We start from the raw sequence: 17,600 nt of genomic DNA on the forward strand, positions 1-17,600 counted from the left end.
AGTGTCAGCCATAGCCCGTATCCTAATAGCCAGTGCTTATCCTTAAGAATTGTCTCAACTTCGTTAATTCACTTCTCTAGGTCATTTAAAACGATGCACTAGCATCAAGAAGCCGGTATCAATATAAAAACGACTTTACTTCGGTACTTCACTCTGCAAAAAATACCGCCATGATTGATACTTTTGAGTGTCTAATAGCATCATTGGCCGAAACACTCAATGGTGCCGAGGTGCCATGCATCCTGTGGGGACAATGCCTGCTGAATATTCACGGCATTGCATCCTCCATTGACGTACGTACTTCACCGGCTTCTAATTAAATGCGGCGTAAAATGTCAAGCTAAGTTTTACATGCTAAGTCCATTGATTTCGTCGTACCCACGGCCTATTTAAACGAAGCTAGCAAAGCTCTTGACAATTTTAGAGGCCTGGTACCATGCACTTATGGTCATGACTGTCTCTGGAGCCCCAAGAAGCGGAAAGCAGAGGAGCCGCCATACCACTTGCATCTTGAGGCCTCTACCGTGACGGTAGCTTTATATGTCCAGGCACGGATTCTATGGTTCCTACCAGAGATAGGTAGCTGCCTGACGCTCGAGGAACAGCAATTATACTTGCTTCCCAGACTGATTTTGGCATCAAATTCTACGGCCCTTCCACCTCGACGGCCGGATCGTGGGTCTGGATTCTTCATGTCGGGCAAGTATCCTGTCATTGTCCCGAGACTTTGTCTATTGATGGAGACGTTTATGCGGTTATATATACGTGATAAAAAGAAGCGCGAAGGAGCATATGCGAGAACTGTAATAAGACTTTTGACACCGTATGTCGAAAATGAGGAACACCCTGGCTCAGTTGAGATATCGGATCTGGTTAGAAGACACTACGAGACTCTTGCACGGGGTGACGAACTTGTTCTTCCGAGAGCACCATAAAACTAGCCACTAAACGGATCCTCGGCAAGCAGGAGAAATTTGCTCTATAACAAAGAAATGTATGCCCCAGTTGCGGACCAAGTTAAAGGCCTCGTTTGTTGCCCAGCGCTGTGTTCTATTGGCAGAAGCGCCAGTCTGTTTAGTTCAACATCACATGGTAGATGAAAGCCAGGATACTCAGCAGAACGATTACGCGCTGGAACTATTAGAGAATCGTGAGATTGCCTTGCAACAAACTTCAGCCGAGTTCTACTGTCTGGTAGATCTCTTTACAACCATGTAGAGATCTCCTACTCAGGTCGGGTTCGGGAAAGTCGATCAAAAAAGGAGAAGAAAGTGTCTCTGGTGGAGTATTTACTCCGATTTTTAACCCTTTACATCTATCTTTCTAGCAAATTCCACCCTAACTGGAAGCAAATATTTCCATTTTGCCTTTGCCTTTAATAACAGGGGAATCCCAATACATGCCCTACATGGGATTAAATACGGCTTCTACGCCGGCGTTACCTGCTCGTCTGTGTCGTAATAATCCTGCTTGTGCCCGAACCAAAGAATGCGTGGCCCATATCTTGGGCAACTTAGCCTGATAATCCAAGCTTATCAGTTGAGAAACTGGTGATCGTAGATTGTGCGGAAGTAGATTTAGGGCCGGCGACCAGTAGAGATGGAGATGCGCATGAAGGTTGAAGCCATCAGATTAGGACTACCTATTCGAATACGTATTCATATTATCAGCAACTTATAACAATCGTATCATTTTCCCCCGCTTTTGCCGCTTTCCTATGTGGATGCAAGCTCTAGTTCCAGCTTATCCGACAATCCCGCTTACTCCGCACGGATTGAGTAGTCGCGCTACAAGAGGGTGTTTATATACTTATATCGCTAGAGATTGACACACAGAGACTATTTCTTCGTATATGAATTAACACATAAAATCATTAACCGTCGATCAAATGCCCCCTTTCCGTGCAGCGGTGTGCCACGTCGCACCTATCTTCCTGTCCGCCAAAGCAACGACTGAGCGTGCTATCGAACTTATCCACCAAGCAGCACGCAACAAAGCCAACCTGGTCGTCTTCCCTGAAAGCTACATACCCGCATTTCCAATCTGGAGTTCTATATTACCACCGACGGACAACCATGACTTCTTCAAACGCATAGCCCATGAATCTATATATGCGAATGGCGAAGAAATGCGCGCTATTCAGGCCGCTGCACGCGCTACAAATACTATCGTAAGCATTGGCTTCTCTGAAAAGACACGGTTCAGTACAGCGACATTGTATAATTCCAACATGATCATTAGTGAAAAGGGAGAAGCAGTGGTGCATCACCGGAAATTGATGCCTACTTTTTTCGAGAAGCTAACCTGGTCACCCGGCGATGGGTATGGGTTGAGGGTTTATGAATCTGAGCAGGGATATGGCAAGATTGGGAATCTGATTTGTGGCGAAAACACCAATCCGCTAGCGAGATATACTCTTATGGCGCAGGGGGAGCAGGTGCATATATCGACTTGGCCGGCTGTATGGCCTACTCGTGTGACGACAGCAGCAGCATCAGCAGGTCATGCGTCTCCCAAGAATTACGATAACGTAGCAGCAAACAAAACCCGGGCTGCAGCGCACTGTTTCGAGGCCAAGGCCTTTGGAATTCTCAGTGCCAGCTTTTTGGATCATCAGACAATTGATGCGATTGCGTCCGGCTCCAAGAACCCGGAATTTGTGACTGAAGCCCTGGGGGGAGCTCCACGGGGTCCCAGTATGTTTCTCGATCCCACAGGCAAGCAGATTGAGTCTGCTTACGTTGTGGACGGCGGAGAGAAAGTAGAAACAGGCCAATTGACCGACCGTGAGGGGATTTTGTATGCTGATTTGGATTTGGATGAGACAATTGAGGGCAAGCAATATCATGATGTGGTTGGTGGGTATCAGCGGCTTGACGTGTTTAATCTGAAAGTTGACCGTTCTCGACGAGACCCGATTTCTTTTGTGGAGGATCAGAATGGAGGAGAGGACAGAAAGGAGAATGAGACTGTTGATTTGTGATTGTGAAATCACTAGATCTAAAACTCAAACCCTTAGGTCCTTTACTTAATGCGTCTAAACTCTTATTGAAAGAGTATTGGCGATATATGCATACATCACTATTCAAGTAAATACATACACGAAATGCAGGCTATAGTTACTGTCATTGCAGTAAATATACAGACATTTGTTGACATGATAAATTGATATAAAATAAAATATACTCAGTATTCACCCTAGAAAGTGAATTATTCCTTTGGCTAGCTTGTCTAAACGAATCACGAAATCGGAAATGGCGGGATTTGCGGTTTCTCGTGGAGAGTTGGCCGAAGAGTTGGCCGTTATCTCGAACTGACTCATGCAGAACCGCACAATAGCTAGGATTTATCTACGAGGACAAAATTAAAAAGACTTTCGGCCCTTAATCTATGACCGATAGATGTGTTCTTATCTCTAGATTATTAGGAAATTGGAAGAAATCAGTATCCTTATCTCCAGCTATACGTTTTTATTTGAATCGTACCTATTCAACCATGATATTTATACCTGCTTTTTCTGATTCATTGAATCCATGGAGCTATTTCAGATTCAAAAACCCACAAACTCATTATTCTGTCTACTATACTACAATACAAGCGTAAAAAAAGGAAGAGGCATATATTCAAATAATGTCACTCCTAAAAAACAACATGGAGGCTGCCATTGCCGAGAAACTGGGAGAAGTCGAACCAACAGCAAGAGTGAATGATGCCCGCATCTTACGCAAACTGGACATCCGTCTAATTCCTATGCTTGCTGTGCTTTATCTGATGAGTTTCCTTGACCGTGGCAACATCGGAAACGCGAAGATTGAAGGACTTGCAGAAGATCTCCATATGACTGGTTCTCAATATGCTCTAACACGTAAACACTCTTATGCCGTTTTTTTTACTCTTCTGATCTAACAGCGTGCAGTGACAGTGTTCTTCCTCACATATGCATTTGCAGAAGTACCGTCGAATCTGATGCTAAAGTGCCTCAAACCATCGATCTGGCTGCCGTCGATTATGGTGGCTTGGGGGACAATCACGGTGAGAAGACCTGTTATTTTTTTTTTTCAAAAAAGTTGATCCGAATCTAATAGGAGAAATAAATAGACGTTGATGGGAATCGTGGAGAGTTTCAATGGTCTTCTTGTCGCTCGTCTTTTCCTTGGACTCACAGGTAGCTATTCAACCCTTGATATAAGAAGCAGTGGTCTTGACTGATATATGAGTGCAGAGGGGGGCCTCTACCCTGGTGTCATATATTACACAACTATATGGTACTCTCGCAAACATGCCCAGTTCCGAAACGCCCTCTTCTTCAGCGCGGCCAGCATCGCCGGCGCATTCTCGGGGTTGTTAGCATTTGCTATTAATGTATGTTCTATCTATAAAATTTTCAAGGACCCGCAGCTAAGAAGAAAGAAAATGGACGGAATCGGAAACCTTGCGGGCTGGCGCTGGATTTTCATCATCGAAGGGATCGCCACCGTCGTTATTGCAGTTATGTCTTTTTTTTTGATCTATGACTCTCCCGAAGAGGCATCGTTCTTGACGGACGATGAAAAGAATTGGGTATATGACCAATTGAGTCGTGATGGGCCAATAGCACAAAGAAATGAGAAATTTCGGTGGAAGTTTGTCACTGCGGCATTTACAGATTGGCAGGTCTTGGTGGCCATGTTTATGAATTTGTCACTAATTAGCCCGATTTATGGTATATTGGCTTTTTCACTTGAGCTTTAATATGAACCTGACTGACTTTCAAAGCAATATCGCTATTCCTCCCAACAATCATCAATAATCTTGGCTATACTTCTACCGATGCACAGCTTTTGACGGTATTCCTTGCTTTCGCAAAATCGAAGACATTGTTTGAACTAAATTTTATGGATCAGATCCCCATATACATCAGTGCAGCCATCACAGCTGTAGTGGTCGCCTGGTATTCTGACCGGCATCTTAGTCGATCTCCATTCCTCTTTGTCTTATACGGCGTCATAATAGTCGGATACCTCATCACTATGGCTGGAGCAGCCGCGGATATTCCCGGTCTGACATATGCCGGCGTTTTCATAGTTGCATGTGGTAAGTCTCTTTCTATGTGGCGTGATCAGCATGAAAATTAATTCCACTTTACAAGGACTTTATACGGCATTCCCATGTAACGTCACTTGGATTTCAAACAACCTCGCAGGCAGCTACAAACGTGCTGTTGGCTTGGCCATTCACGTCGGTTTCGGAAATTTGGGCGGTGCCATGGTATCTAATTTCTACCGATCGCAGGATTCGCCCAAATTTCTTCTGGGTCATGGGTTATCGCTCATGCTTGTCCTTATTGGGTTGGTGGCAGTGGTGATTTTGAGGCTTGGATATCAGCATTGTAATCGAAAGAGGGATGAGCTCGGTTATACGCAGGGCACGTTGAGCCCCGAGGAAATTGAATCGTTGGGCGATAAGGCACCGACGTACAGATATATCTTGTAGTTTAGTTTATTCCATTAGTATTCGATAGCTTCGGGATATCACCGCCTACGCAAGATATAGATAATTTCATAGAACAAAAGAAACGGACAAGAAAAAACTACAATATATTGATCTCCCGTCCTCCTCGTCTATAGACTTATGGAAGAAAAAGCATATCGACGGTCTGCAATATCACAGCTAGGATGATACTTTATAATGTAGCTGTAATAAGGCTTGCTTATAAGAATATTCGTTTACTACATAGATAGTCGGGGGGGAGATCGTGGGTGTCCGCCTCAATCTGAGGGGTGAGCCTGAGGCATCCAGGCTGCCAAGGTTGTAATGATCTAAGACATGTATGCATTCTGAATATATAGGAAAGACGGTTCTTTAGGTACACAAGGACCGAGGGCTCTAATATATAGCCGAAGGTATACAAAGAAGCACGAAGATCGTCTATCTATAGTACAGGATGGTTCCACTATGGTGAAAGCTTTCCCTTTTAAGGATCACGACAGATTTACACACTCTCTCTTTGATTCAGCCCCACTGCGGATTCAAACATAACTGATTCCGTTAGCGCTACATACTAGACTAAACGAGTGTTGATATTTACAATACATTACATCCTAATATTTGAATGACATCCTAAACTTTCATCGGGAAATTCTTTGAGACATTTCCCCGATATATTCCCTCTGACAAATTTCAATACATATCATTGAGCATCATAGCATGAATGATCAAGTGCTGCTTCCCTATTTATGATATATGAAATTGATGAATTTTCATCGTGATATAGTCACTGCACGGCGATACGGACAAGGATTCGACCCCGCAGCCGAGTACGCCTCTCCATTCTTAGCAATCGACAAAATTCTATTTCAAGGCGTCCTACTATATGATTCCAAAAATATATGAGATACTGTACAGACAAATTCGAAACCGCCTTCACTTTCTAGAATTTAAGTTGTTCGGGGATAGGTGGCATAATGCTTCGTCCCACGTCAACCAGATCGATCGATCTTGTTAAATCACGAACAGGTTGCGCCACTTGTAGGTACGTACAGGCAATCTCTTTTATTAATCCGAGTGAGTGGCGCGCTATAAATATAGACTCACTAATTCTTACTACTTTTAGGGTTCGCAAAATCAAATGTGATGAGACGAGGCCGCAATGCAGGCGCTGTGAAAGTACTGGCCGTAAGTGTCCAGGATACGGAACCTCCACGCAAAGGGGAGATATCCGAAATTCATACCCAATCCTACAACAACCGTCCTATGGTTTAAATTACAATGGGCAGCGGGAGCGTCGCGCGTTTGAGTATTATTTTATAAATGCTGCTGCGGGAATCGCAGGGGCCTTGGATGTCTCGGTTTGGAAGGGCGTTGTCTTGGAATTATGCCGGTCAGAACCTCTAGTCTGGGATGCCGTCATTGCCCTCAGTGCACTTTACGAACATCCGGATCCATTCATAGGACCACCCTATGTTATGCCGACTACCAAATCTGTGGCTAGGCATAATGAAGCTCTAGCCTGGTACTTCCGCTCAATGACAAACATGCGCACTCAAATCGAGCAGAAAAGGGCTAGTATATTTACTGCCCTCGTTACCTGCGTGCTTTACGTCTGCATTGAAGCCATTCAAGGACATACTATCGAAGCATTCCAGCTATACGAGCAAGGCATGGGGCTAATTACTGCACTCCCATCACAAACCACGTCAGCCCAGATACCTGCTATTAAAGATCTTATCATTCCACTCTTTTTTCGCTTGGGCGCTTCAGCCATTGTTTCGGCAAATTACCCGGTCAAAGACCCTTTTGTTTTTTTGACTTCGCCGCTGGATTGCCGATTTCCAACGATTGACGCTGCGCGGACAGCCATTTATTCACTGGCTATAGAGTCAATGTCCCTGTTACAGGCAGCGAAGAGTGACTTCCACGTTGCTATAGTTAGTTCAGATGGAGTACCAGCTATATTTTCCCGCCAACATGCTCTGCTGTCTAAACTGGAACAGTGGAACCATGCATTTGCCGACTTTAAGGAAGGCCACTTATCTGGAGTTTCGGATCCGCTACAGCAGTCTTCACTGTCAACACTTCTGACATTCTACACTGCATTATTTATAATGGTATCGACTTGTTTGTCACAGCAAGAAATAGACTATGACTCGCATATGGGTCAATTTCAGCTTCTTGTGAAACACGCAACTGATGCGTGCGCTGCATATGATGACTCACAGTGCCCGCCATTTACATTCGAAATGGGCCCGGGCATGCCGCTGTATGTCACGGCTGTAAAATGCCGAGCACCGGAATTGCGAAGAAAGGCGCTGGCCTTGCTTAGGCGTGTACCACAGATCCAAGGGTTCTTTAAATGCGCGTCCTGGGCGGCACTTGCTGAAAAGGCCATACAGCTAGAAGAAGGCGATATACCAGTTGTGCAGTCATGGGTTTTGTCATATGGCATGAATGTGAGGCATGCTCTGTCAGAGTGTAGGAACCATAAAACTGCAGGATACCGTGAAGTCCTGATTTTTGGGGTGTTTACACAAGAGCACCCTATTGTACATGATGTGGTGGTAGTGGAAACTTGTGTTCCAAAGGTGAAGCCTGTCGGGGGACAATGGCTGATTCCTGAAGAAAGGCGCCTCTGTAGTATTGGCGTCACCACAGCGCTGAAAGGTGATGCTATCGAGAGCATATTTACTGATAATCATGGCTTTGAGAGATTACAACTGCGCCAATCCGCTAAGGAGCACCTTTATATACAGTTCAGACGTAAGGAGCATGACCCCGTGAGTGGAGCATGGAAGGAGGCCATATATTATTTACTAACAAATCATTCCGAATTTGACCAATGAAAGCAACATACTATGCTAGTCAATCGTAGAGAATCATATAAAGAACCGTTCAGATACTTATAGTGCTTTTTTTTAAGTCTGTGCTATCCTAGATTAGATAAATATGCTGGTCTGGAACAGACACTCCTGATATGATATACCCTGCATCACTTTAAGAAGGGATTAAGATAGATTTAGTAGTATCTAATAATAATAAAAATATTATATTAGGACTATCTATCAAACCTATTCATTAAAAAATAGAAATACATAGATCTATACTAATCAGTCCTTCTACTGCTTATTATAATGTTTGCTCATCCTCTTTTCTGGCTTTTGGTGGGTGGGATTGTTACTGATGGTCATCTTATCATTGTTGAAGCTTCTCTCCAGTTGGTGTTTCTGTTTTTCATATTTGGTCAGGTCTCTTGCCATTGTATGGAAAAGAAATAGATATCAGAAGAATTAATATTGATGAGATTGAACTAGGATACACTAGTCAAGCAAGAACGTTGAGGGATATTATCAGATTCGTTTCCATGTTGTAAAGGAGTGGAAGAGAAGATAGTACCAGGGAACGCTTCAGCTCAGCTGGAGCGTCTTATAATTGTATCTCGATCCGCCCAAAGAAGACTATCTATGCCCGCCACTCTCCATCACGTAAAATTAATAGTTCCTGCATTCCTGGGCTCGCTGTCCAAGCCAATGATGCAGAATCTATCACGGGTGATTGGCGGGGCATGCCCAGGCTACGTGAGGAAGGGATGAGGATAGTGAGCGGTGGTAGTGAGGCTTACAGCAGCAGGTCGCACGCGCTAATCTAGAAACTACGACCAGGATCTCTCTTAAACTATATATATAGCATCTTGTGTGCAGTGTGCAAAGCAGGAAATGATACACACTGCTCGAGTCACTTTCAATTAGGTTTGCTACTTTCCTGTGATCTATTACATCAAGCATCATATTATTGTATCCACTCGTTTATCACAGCAGTATCTATAATAAGTAACTATATATAAGACGAAGGGATAATTTAGAAATAACTAGAAAGAAGAAAGAAAAGCAAGAGCAAAATTAGAAAGAGATGGACTTGTAATCAGCTTATGTAATATAGATATCAAAACATGACATACCGGCGTGATTTGATAGGCTGTTGGGGCTCTGAGGCTAACTTAACTAGGCAGTGGAAGCCGATCTCCGGCCGCCTTTCGGCTTTGCCTCAACCTCTGCACAGACTGCTGCATTTTTTATCCTCGAATTGATGTCAATCAATCTTCAATTTTTTCTACATTGCATATTACTCTACTTACTACACTGTATTATCATCTCTCCCCACAGAAAAGTAGAAAGACGCGCTATCTCAGCCCTACCCTGGAATTGCTTCAGCAGCAATGTCCGAGCCTGCCCAAGATGCCGACTCATCACAGAGTCGAGTCGGCCACTTTTTCTATCGCGCACTGGCAGAAGTTGGCCTCATCCCTTTGTGGCAGTCGCCGCTAGACACAAAGCTTCTCTGTGCCCAGCGCTTTGTACGGCTGTTTGCCTATGGCGGCTCAACACTAGTGCTCGCTTCGTATCTCTCCGCCCTCGACATCTCTGACGAGAAGATTGGTCTGTTCATGACCCTGACTTTGGTTGGAGATGTGGTCATCAGTTTTTTTCTGACCCTGTTCGCCGACACCGTCGGGCGCAAGGCGGTCCTGATGCTCGGGTCAGCTCTGATGTGTGCGAGTGGTATTGTGTTTGGTCTGACAAGTAATTACTGGGCATTGCTTGCAGCTGCTGTTTTTGGGGTTATTAGCCCAAGGTATGTAATGCATCACATCAACAGTCGATGGCCTAGAAATCTAATTTTGTATTTAGCGGCAATGAAATTGGGCCATTTAGGGCTGTTGAAGAATCAACTATTGCTCACATCACCTCGAAAGAGGACATGAGTGATATATTTGCTTGGTATTCTCTGATCGGCACTGCAGGAACAGCCCTAGGAATGATGGTATGTGGCTGGATCATGACGGTCTTGCAAGACATCAAGGGCTGGGATTTTGTCCCCGCCTGCCGAATTGTTTTCTTCGTGTATGCTGTTGTTGGCGCTATCAAGTTTCTTTTGACTGCCGGTCTGAGTATCAGTGTTGAGGCAGCGAAGAAGCAGAAACAGCAGAAGAAGAAACAACAGAGTACTTCGACACAACCGAATCCAGAACAAAGCTCTGAGACGGCGCCTCTACTTGGTTCTAATGTCCAGGAGAATGTCGCAAATGACGAACCCGCACCAAAGAAACGGATTGTTTGGTTCTTGCCTGGTGTTCAGGCGGAGTTTGTGAGCTTGGTGACTAGCTTGCTATTGCTCTTTGCTCTGGACTCTTTTGCATCTGGATTAGCTTCATTGTATGTTGAGATCGAAAGTTGATCGGGAAGTGTAGACTAACAATTTCTCAGGTCGTGGGTTACTTATTTCTTCCGAAGAAAGTTTGGCCTGTCAGAAGGCGGACTCGGGTCTTTCTTCTCTGCGGCGAGTGTCATCCAAGCCATCTCTATGCTGATCGCTTCATCAATCGCAAAGCGATTCGGAAACGTCAAGGTAAGTTTGACCCACCCACCCCCTGTCACATCCCTCAAGCTGACCCCTGTCTAGACAATGGTCTTCACACATCTCCCATCGGCTATATGCTTAGCATTGATCCCCATTCCATCCTCACTCCCCTTTGCCATGGCGTTTGTGGTCTTGCGTGCCTGCACCCAAAACATGGACGTAGCGCCTCGGTCCGCGTTTTTGGCCACTGCACTTCCGCCCGACCAGCGAACTGCCCTTATGGGCACGCTCAATGTCGTCAAGACAAGCGCATCCAGCTTGGCTCCTCTTCTGACCGGGTTCCTTGCTTCTCGAGGGCTATTTTGGGTCGCCTTTGTTGCGGCGGGTTCTTTAAAGGCTACATATGACATCGGCATGTTGATCACCTTTGGAGGAATGGATAGAAAGCATAAAGAGCAGGCTATACGTCGGGACGAAGAAAACGGATCTGGTAGGAGTTAAATTGACTCTCTTTCACCTATAATTGGGCCATGTTTATATTTCGGCTTGTTGCTATACTACACAGATAGAACTGAATTTCACCCATCAACACAACTCCGTCTTTCATACATATATACATATATATATTTTGTACATATCTAATTCGACCGGAATCATCCATGCACAAAAGAACCCTTAAAAAAATGCACCTGAACCAATAGTGCCTGGCAAAACAAGCCTCGCACATTGGTTGGGGCCGGCCCCTCTCTTTCTACGTCAGCCTGACAGCTCATCTCCAGCCTCCGAGAGACGATGGTCATTGACTCGCCACAAGCCCTGCAGCCCGCCAAACCTGCGAATTAGCAACGCATGGCTAGCCATAGAGAGGCTAGCCTCGCCTGCAGCGCTAATCGCTTCGCAACGCCGATGAAAGCTTGTGCGTCATGCATGGGCCCAGGCAAACCTACAGCTCCGAGCGAGACGCGTCATCTACCTTTGGTGCTGCTGCTTTGGGCTTAATCCCAGGTTTCATCATCGCTTCTTCCTATTGTCTGTTATTATTATCGTATCATTATTATTGGCTCATTATTAACATAGTATTATTATTATTATTATTATCTTCTATTTTTTCTCCCCCATCCTGCGTCTACTTCTAGTTAAATCTTTATCCCGCCTTGCCTGACCCGACCTAGATGCCCTCTACTAAGACTATGTAGATATAATCACGTTGTCCCCAGCTCTATTTATCAATTATCTTACTACCAGTCTGTTTCCATCGACGAGACATGAAGACCTCGCTTCTTCTACTCGCAGCCCCGCTGGCTGCGGCGTTCATACTGCCTAACGAGCAGCAGATTCTCTCTGTGTTTTCGGATGACGATAATAATAATAACAATGCGATTGCTGACGCTCATCATCATGAGAAATCGCTGACTGCAAATTCTCATCACTCGTACGATGGATTGGAGGAGGAGATTGATTCTTATTCCATCCCCGATGCCCTAGCCTGGCATCATGTATCTGGTCTGGTAGATGCCTTGCAAAGCCATATCGCTCAGGATATGAAGGATCTGGAGGGACCGCCACCTTCAAAGGGGGAAAAATGTCATCATTCGAAATACGATAAGAAGAAGAAGAAGAAGAAGCACCATGCAGATGAGCACCATTTCGAAGATGGAAAGGGTCATCATGGACATGGCGCGCAGAGGGATGTATTTGATGCTCCTCCTCCCCATAAGCCAGGGTTCTTCGACAAGGTCAAGGGGCATCTCATGCACTTCTTCGGGCCGCCTCGTCATCATGAACTGGATGGTTATGGATATGGAAAGCCACCGAAGCACGCAGGTAAGGAACCTAAAACATATATATATGTATATGATCATTCAGGACTCACTCACCATCTCAGGATTCCCTCACCACCACCACCACCACCACCACCCTCACAAGTACAATCAGACAATCTACGAACTAATTTCCAGCAGCAACCACACGCGCATCTTCACCAAGATCATCAGCAAATATGACGAAGTCGTCGAGTACCTAAATTCAACAAAGGCAAACTACACTATCTTTGTCCCTCTAGACGATGCGTTCCGACACATCCACCACAAACCAAATGTCAGCAAGGCTGCCGTCCTCAAATGGCTCGAGTACCACGTCTCACCCAAGGTCTTCACTAAGCGCGACTTTTTCGAAGTCCAGACCGTCCCGACCTTCCTGCCTGAAGGGAACGATGGAAAATTCCCGCAGCGGATTAGTACGCAGGTTGGATTCAGAGGATTGTCATTGAACTTTTTCGCTCATGTTATTCGGTCTGATATCGTGCGTGTCCTCCTCCCTTCCCCCATTCTTTTTTCTTCTATAGCCCTTGCTAATTGTGATCAGTTCGCTACCAACGGCGTCATCCACGGCATTGACGAATTCCTCATCCCTCCCTTCGGCGCCGCCGACACTCTTGAACTTCTCCCCTCCGTCTTCAGCACGCTGAATCTGGGGTTGATCAAAACCGGGTTGATTGACATCTTCAACTCCGATGTGCCCAAATCCGGTGGCACGTTTTTCGCACCTTCAAACCACGCCTTCAACACGCTGGGCCCGAAGATCAACGCCTTCCTGTTCAGTCGTGTGGGCCGGCCATACCTCAAGGCGCTGTTGAAATACCACATCATCGCAAACCACACGCTCTTCTCGGATGCTTATTACAAGCCCAAATCTACGGAGAGCCAGGTCAAGCATGGGCAACATGTAAGCTTATAACATAACACTAGTCTGCTCTTTGAAATGTGTGCTAATTGGTTTTGTTTGTGTCTTGTCAAGTTGGATCTTCCTACGCTGCTACACAATAAGCCGCTCAGCATTGATATCTATCATCTCCATCGTCTTGCGCATATTGTGCTGAATGACAAGACGCATGTCGTGGTGCCGAATGTTCCGGTTAGGGAAGGCGTAATTCATGTCGTTTCGACGGTCATTATTCCTCCTCGCCCGGACTCTTCACGCGAAGAGAGTGAGGAACCTGACCACCCTCCTACGGGCGAATATCTGAGCGTGCGTGATCTGAAGGAGCGGCTGGAAGGATATCTCGACTGAGCAGACTGCACCGCTGACCGGCCCGTAACTCCACTCTTCAATTCTTCTTAACCTTATTATTAACGTGTGATTTGATCTCACCACTTTTAAATTTCTTGTGTGAGGAATGTATGTTATCTAGTTCTATATGGCAGGCAGATTTATAAATTGGAAGTCCATTCGTCAATTTTTTGAATAGATATTGATGTTTATTCACATTGATTGTAAGATATAATCTAAAACTATCTCGAATATAGGCGTCGTGTCTAAATGACAGACATCTGGACTCGTGTTCAAAATCTATAGTAGACATGCTCGGTGAGTTTCGTAAAGCCAGCATATTCAACACTGATATATGTTGGGCTAGTGCTCGCCGCTTGAAGGCACGGCGCGCAGACTGCAGCTGCTTACCACGCGCAGGTATTGGGGTTTGCTAAACAATCGACAATCGTAACCCCTCAAGAAACCTTCTGCCTCTTCCCCCCATCAAACACACCCCCTCACCCATCCTCCTCTTCTTCTGCTCCCTCGCTTCCATCTCCTTCCTCATAATTAACTCCTGCTGCGACACCTTCTGTTGCTGCGGCACAAACCCTGATTTTTTATTCCCGGCCAACGGATTGACTTTCTTCGCCGAAGAAAACACGTTTTTCGGCTTCGACGTCAAGCCAGATGAAAACGACATTGAGAGTTTTTCAGCTGGTTTCGCTGGGCCTTCTGGTTTGGGGGATTCGGAGGAGTCTGTCGCAGGGTTTTCTTGGGCTGATGTTGACGTTGATGTTGTTGTTGTTGTTGTTGCTGATTTCGGCGCGCCGAAATTTAGTTTTACTTTCTCCCCTTCCTTCCGCTCGAGAAGCATCTTGTCAGCGGTATTATCATCCTGCTGCGTCTCCTCTCCGCCGCCGGTCCTATTCGTTGCTTCAGCCTTCGCAAGCTCTGCCCTGCGCGCCCGCTCCACCTGTTCCTGGATTTGTTTCTGCTCCCGCTCCTCATCGCCCTTATCCTGCCTCTCCTTCTTCAAGACCGCCTCTCTCCTTCTCAGCGTCTCCGGACTATTATCAATCCAGCTAATAAACAGGCCCTTCTCCGTCTCTTCAACCCTGCAAATCCCCTCCCTGCCCAAATAGCCCGCAAACTGGGACAAACTCGACCATTTGGTAGCGTTCATGTGTATATGGTGGCGATTCGCAATGACCTGTTGGTAGAAGTGATTCAGATTAACCTTCTTCTCCTGATGCGACGTTTTCAGTAGCGTGACGAATTCGCGCAGGAATTCCGCCGAGAAGTTGTCGATTGTCTTTTTAGAGTTCTCGCCAATAACCATCATTTGGCGCACGTGCGACTCGCTTTGGACGTGGCATTTGAACCCGTTTTCGTCCCGACATGGTTTTTCGCTGCGGGGATGTTAGTTTTGTTGCTGGTCAAGTGAGGGAAGGAAGGTAGAAGGGTGTGATACTTACCAGGCTTGACAATACCATCTCAAACGCGTAAGCCCGTTTTGCTTAAGTTTGTTGCTGATGGCCTTGGTAGACCCTGCTTCGGCGCGAGGCATTGTGGTGGTGTTTTGGTACTTGCAACGGTTTGTTGTATGAAGTTGAAGGAAGGCGGAGATGTGGCGATAAGGATTATCAATATCTACTCACGTGACCACCCCACCTCATCAGAAACTGAAAATGTGATTGGCTGAGAGATCTATATAGGATAAGAAAGATATAACATACTGTCAGAATATTTGGCACTAAGCATATTGGGAAACGATTCGAAATGCCCAAAATTACCATCAATATTATAAACCTTTACTTAATATAATCCATATACCAATCTAAGCAATCTTGCAATGGGCTATGGGATCTTATATTTTAACTGGAGTTGGCCTGATGTAAGGCTCTTGCCACTACCACTACCCACCTCTAAGCGCCAAAAAGTAATACTGAGGTAATTAGGCCAATTGCCCAATTCCAGGGTTGGCACGGTTATAAGCCTCTGTGAGCTTGCAGCATATACCTGCGCGCGCTCTCGCGACGCTGCAGCGCTGCTGCCAAGGCTTCACACCTAATTCTTTTTCGTGACAGGTACTCGTTAAACATTAATACCAAGTTAATATTTATTAATTTATTTTTAACCTATTACATATTATAAATCGGTATGAAAATACTAATATTTAAAAAAAGGAATAATATAAGATTCTATATATTTTTAAGATTTTACAACTCCCTCAGGTCCCCAAAACAGCCAAAGCTCTAACCCCGAGCCTTAACATACCCCAAATCCCCATGCTTCCTCCACAAATGTTCTGTGACCTTATCAGCGCGACTATATCCCTTACCTCTCGCCTTGGGACAGCCAACGATCGGGCAATGATGGCCTTGAACGTTTAAGTGAACCGTGTATTGGTGACGAGCTAGGTCGGAAGGACGCTTGAAACGTCTGGTGCAGGTCGGGAAGTTGCATCTGTGGAGATGCATGGATCTTGTTGTTGGAGTTGCGGCTGGGGCTCGAGTTGGAACCAGCACAATAGTGGTAGGAATGGTTGCATTGGTGAGCTGATCATGGTCGTCGCAGACGAAGTTAGGGCCGAGGTCAGGGATATCGAATGCGCCATTGAGGTGTGCACTTCCTGGATTGACATGTTGCATGGACATGCGACCGAAGCCAGTAGTCGCATGCAGGTGGTTCAGGTCATTCACCATGCCCATTGAGTGGTCGTAGATGCCGAACTCATCGTTGAAGAGTGCCATGCTAAAGGGATCGTAGACCGCAGTGGCTTGAGATCTATCGGCCCAAGAGTTGACATGGTCCTTAAAGGGAGGATCGACAATGGAGCCTGTGACAGAGGGCCCTGATGTAATGCGAGCATCATTCTCGGACGCCGTCAAGTTGGAAAAGTCGAACACAGTATCGCCATATGGTGCATAGTAAACAGGGCTTCTAATGGACGAGACATCCTTCCATTCTGACCCATGACCAAGTCCACCATACGCAACAGTATCGACAGTGTCGCATACATAGGTGAGGTGTCGGTCCTGAGTTGGTTGAGATTCATGACTTAGTTGAGGGTCGGATTGATAGTAGAGCCTGTCGGTGATGGTTAGCACTAAAAAAAAAAAAAAAAACTCACGAATCCATTTTGGCGATGATGAATATTGGAGGAAGTCGCGCCCTTAATATACTGAATTTTGCCAGCCGTGTTATGTCATTCAGCCTGGATTGTTGATGGATTTAATCATAGCGAAAAAGGTAGAGCCTGAGCGCCAGCTCAGCTTGAATGTCATAAACTCCCGAGCCTTGCTATTCTAAATGTTTGAGGGCGAAGCAGGGCGAGGGGCGAGAGCCCAACAGAGCGAACGGCGACCAAAGAGAGAGGGATAAAGGAAGATTGAGGCTGAGAGGGCGAAGGCACGAATAACGATACCAGCATACGATTGGAGGATGGAAAGGTTGAGGTGGCGACATGTAGAATGATCGAGGGCAAGAAAGACCGAGAGCCCAAGAGAGCGATGCATGAAGATCGATGGCCACAGGGAAAGAAAGGCTGAGAGCACGACACGATCGCAAACCAAGTAGTCATGGGGGTGAGAGGGCGTAGTGCAGTGGCTTGAGCGAAGATAATAATAAGGCATCATGCTGAAACTTTGGAAGCAAAGAAGGTTAACAAAAGCCTATGCGACGGAAACAAGGCATCAATCAGGCTGAGAAAGCCTGACGCGAGGCTCGCGCCCAAC

General features: G+C 45.8%; 9 protein-coding genes across 9 annotated transcripts; 6 read left to right on the top strand and 3 right to left on the bottom strand.

Moving 5' to 3' along the window:
* Positions 1-170: 170 nt before the first annotated feature.
* On the top strand, positions 171-935 carry BGW36DRAFT_307791 (uncharacterized protein; the record flags this gene model as incomplete). The annotated part of the gene is made up of 2 exons (XM_046212268.1): positions 171-293; positions 360-935. The coding sequence occupies 2 exons, from the start codon at positions 171-173 to the stop codon at positions 933-935; spliced, it is 699 nt and encodes a 232-aa protein (XP_046066119.1).
* Positions 936-1,888: 953 nt separating this feature from the next.
* Positions 1,889-3,038, top strand: BGW36DRAFT_350766 (carbon-nitrogen hydrolase; the record flags this gene model as incomplete). Its single annotated transcript, XM_046213331.1, has 1 exon — positions 1,889-3,038. One exon carries the CDS (start codon positions 1,889-1,891, stop codon positions 2,981-2,983), a length of 1,095 nt encoding a protein of 364 aa, XP_046066120.1. The 3' UTR covers positions 2,984-3,038.
* A 613-nt stretch (positions 3,039-3,651) lies between these two features.
* On the top strand, positions 3,652-5,472 carry BGW36DRAFT_401335 (high-affinity nicotinic acid transporter; the record flags this gene model as incomplete). The annotated part of the gene is made up of 8 exons (XM_046218732.1): positions 3,652-3,865; positions 3,917-4,032; positions 4,099-4,165; positions 4,223-4,362; positions 4,411-4,702; positions 4,756-4,826; positions 4,884-5,073; positions 5,129-5,472. 8 exons carry the CDS (start codon positions 3,652-3,654, stop codon positions 5,470-5,472), a joined length of 1,434 nt encoding a protein of 477 aa, XP_046066121.1.
* Positions 5,473-6,244: 772 nt separating this feature from the next.
* BGW36DRAFT_350767 (uncharacterized protein) lies at positions 6,245-8,369 on the top strand. The gene is made up of 2 exons (XM_046213332.1): positions 6,245-6,511; positions 6,593-8,369. Exons 1-2 carry the CDS (start codon positions 6,444-6,446, stop codon positions 8,316-8,318), a joined length of 1,794 nt encoding a protein of 597 aa, XP_046066122.1. The 5' UTR covers positions 6,245-6,443; the 3' UTR covers positions 8,319-8,369.
* Positions 8,370-9,688: 1,319 nt separating this feature from the next.
* On the top strand, positions 9,689-11,331 carry BGW36DRAFT_307635 (MFS transporter; the record flags this gene model as incomplete). The annotated part of the gene is made up of 4 exons (XM_046212256.1): positions 9,689-10,104; positions 10,161-10,685; positions 10,737-10,878; positions 10,933-11,331. 4 exons carry the CDS (start codon positions 9,689-9,691, stop codon positions 11,329-11,331), a joined length of 1,482 nt encoding a protein of 493 aa, XP_046066123.1.
* A 609-nt stretch (positions 11,332-11,940) lies between these two features.
* On the top strand, positions 11,941-14,062 carry BGW36DRAFT_411761 (FAS1 domain-containing protein). Its single transcript, XM_046219183.1, has 4 exons — positions 11,941-12,654; positions 12,716-13,131; positions 13,195-13,554; positions 13,627-14,062. The coding sequence occupies exons 1-4, from the start codon at positions 12,096-12,098 to the stop codon at positions 13,897-13,899; spliced, it is 1,608 nt and encodes a 535-aa protein (XP_046066124.1). The 5' UTR covers positions 11,941-12,095; the 3' UTR covers positions 13,900-14,062.
* Positions 14,063-14,311: 249 nt separating this feature from the next.
* On the bottom strand, positions 14,312-15,430 carry BGW36DRAFT_307257 (domain of Kin17 curved DNA-binding protein-domain-containing protein; the record flags this gene model as incomplete). Its single annotated transcript, XM_046212223.1, has 2 exons — positions 14,312-15,272; positions 15,339-15,430. The coding sequence occupies 2 exons, from the start codon at positions 15,428-15,430 to the stop codon at positions 14,312-14,314; spliced, it is 1,053 nt and encodes a 350-aa protein (XP_046066125.1).
* A 589-nt stretch (positions 15,431-16,019) lies between these two features.
* On the bottom strand, positions 16,020-17,004 carry BGW36DRAFT_411763 (uncharacterized protein; the record flags this gene model as incomplete). Its single annotated transcript, XM_046219184.1, has 2 exons — positions 16,020-16,953; positions 16,997-17,004. 2 exons carry the CDS (start codon positions 17,002-17,004, stop codon positions 16,119-16,121), a joined length of 843 nt encoding a protein of 280 aa, XP_046066126.1. The 3' UTR covers positions 16,020-16,118.
* On the bottom strand, positions 16,847-17,568 carry BGW36DRAFT_64091 (uncharacterized protein). Its single transcript, XM_046222484.1, has 2 exons — positions 16,997-17,568; positions 16,847-16,901 (listed from the first exon to the last, which is right to left on the bottom strand). Exon 1 carries the CDS (start codon positions 17,499-17,501, stop codon positions 17,172-17,174), a length of 330 nt encoding a protein of 109 aa, XP_046066127.1. The 5' UTR covers positions 17,502-17,568; the 3' UTR covers positions 16,847-16,901; positions 16,997-17,171.
* Positions 17,569-17,600: the final 32 nt, after the last annotated feature.

The sequence above is a fragment of the Talaromyces proteolyticus genome, assembly GCF_021365285.1.
Source record: "Talaromyces proteolyticus strain PMI_201 chromosome Unknown BGW36scaffold_14, whole genome shotgun sequence".
Classification (NCBI taxonomy): Eukaryota; Fungi; Ascomycota; class Eurotiomycetes; order Eurotiales; family Trichocomaceae; genus Talaromyces; species Talaromyces proteolyticus.

What these genes read in the sequence shown, in the direction of transcription:
- BGW36DRAFT_350767 (XM_046213332.1), top strand. Translation starts at nt 6,444, where the DNA reads ATGCTTCGTCCCACGTCAACCAGATCGATCGATCTTGTTAAATCACGA. An exon ending in ACAGGTTGCGCCACTTGTAG is followed by an intron (nt 6,512 to 6,592) that starts GTACGTACAGGC and finishes TACTACTTTTAG; the next exon opens with GGTTCGCAAAATCAAATGTG.
- BGW36DRAFT_411761 (XM_046219183.1), top strand. Translation starts at nt 12,096, where the DNA reads ATGAAGACCTCGCTTCTTCTACTCGCAGCCCCGCTGGCTGCGGCGTTC. An exon ending in AAAGCCACCGAAGCACGCAG is followed by an intron (nt 12,655 to 12,715) that starts GTAAGGAACCTA and finishes TCACCATCTCAG; the next exon opens with GATTCCCTCACCACCACCAC. An exon ending in ATGTTATTCGGTCTGATATC is followed by an intron (nt 13,132 to 13,194) that starts GTGCGTGTCCTC and finishes AATTGTGATCAG; the next exon opens with TTCGCTACCAACGGCGTCAT.
- BGW36DRAFT_64091 (XM_046222484.1), bottom strand. Translation starts at nt 17,501, where the DNA reads ATGATGCCTTATTATTATCTTCGCTCAAGCCACTGCACTACGCCCTCT.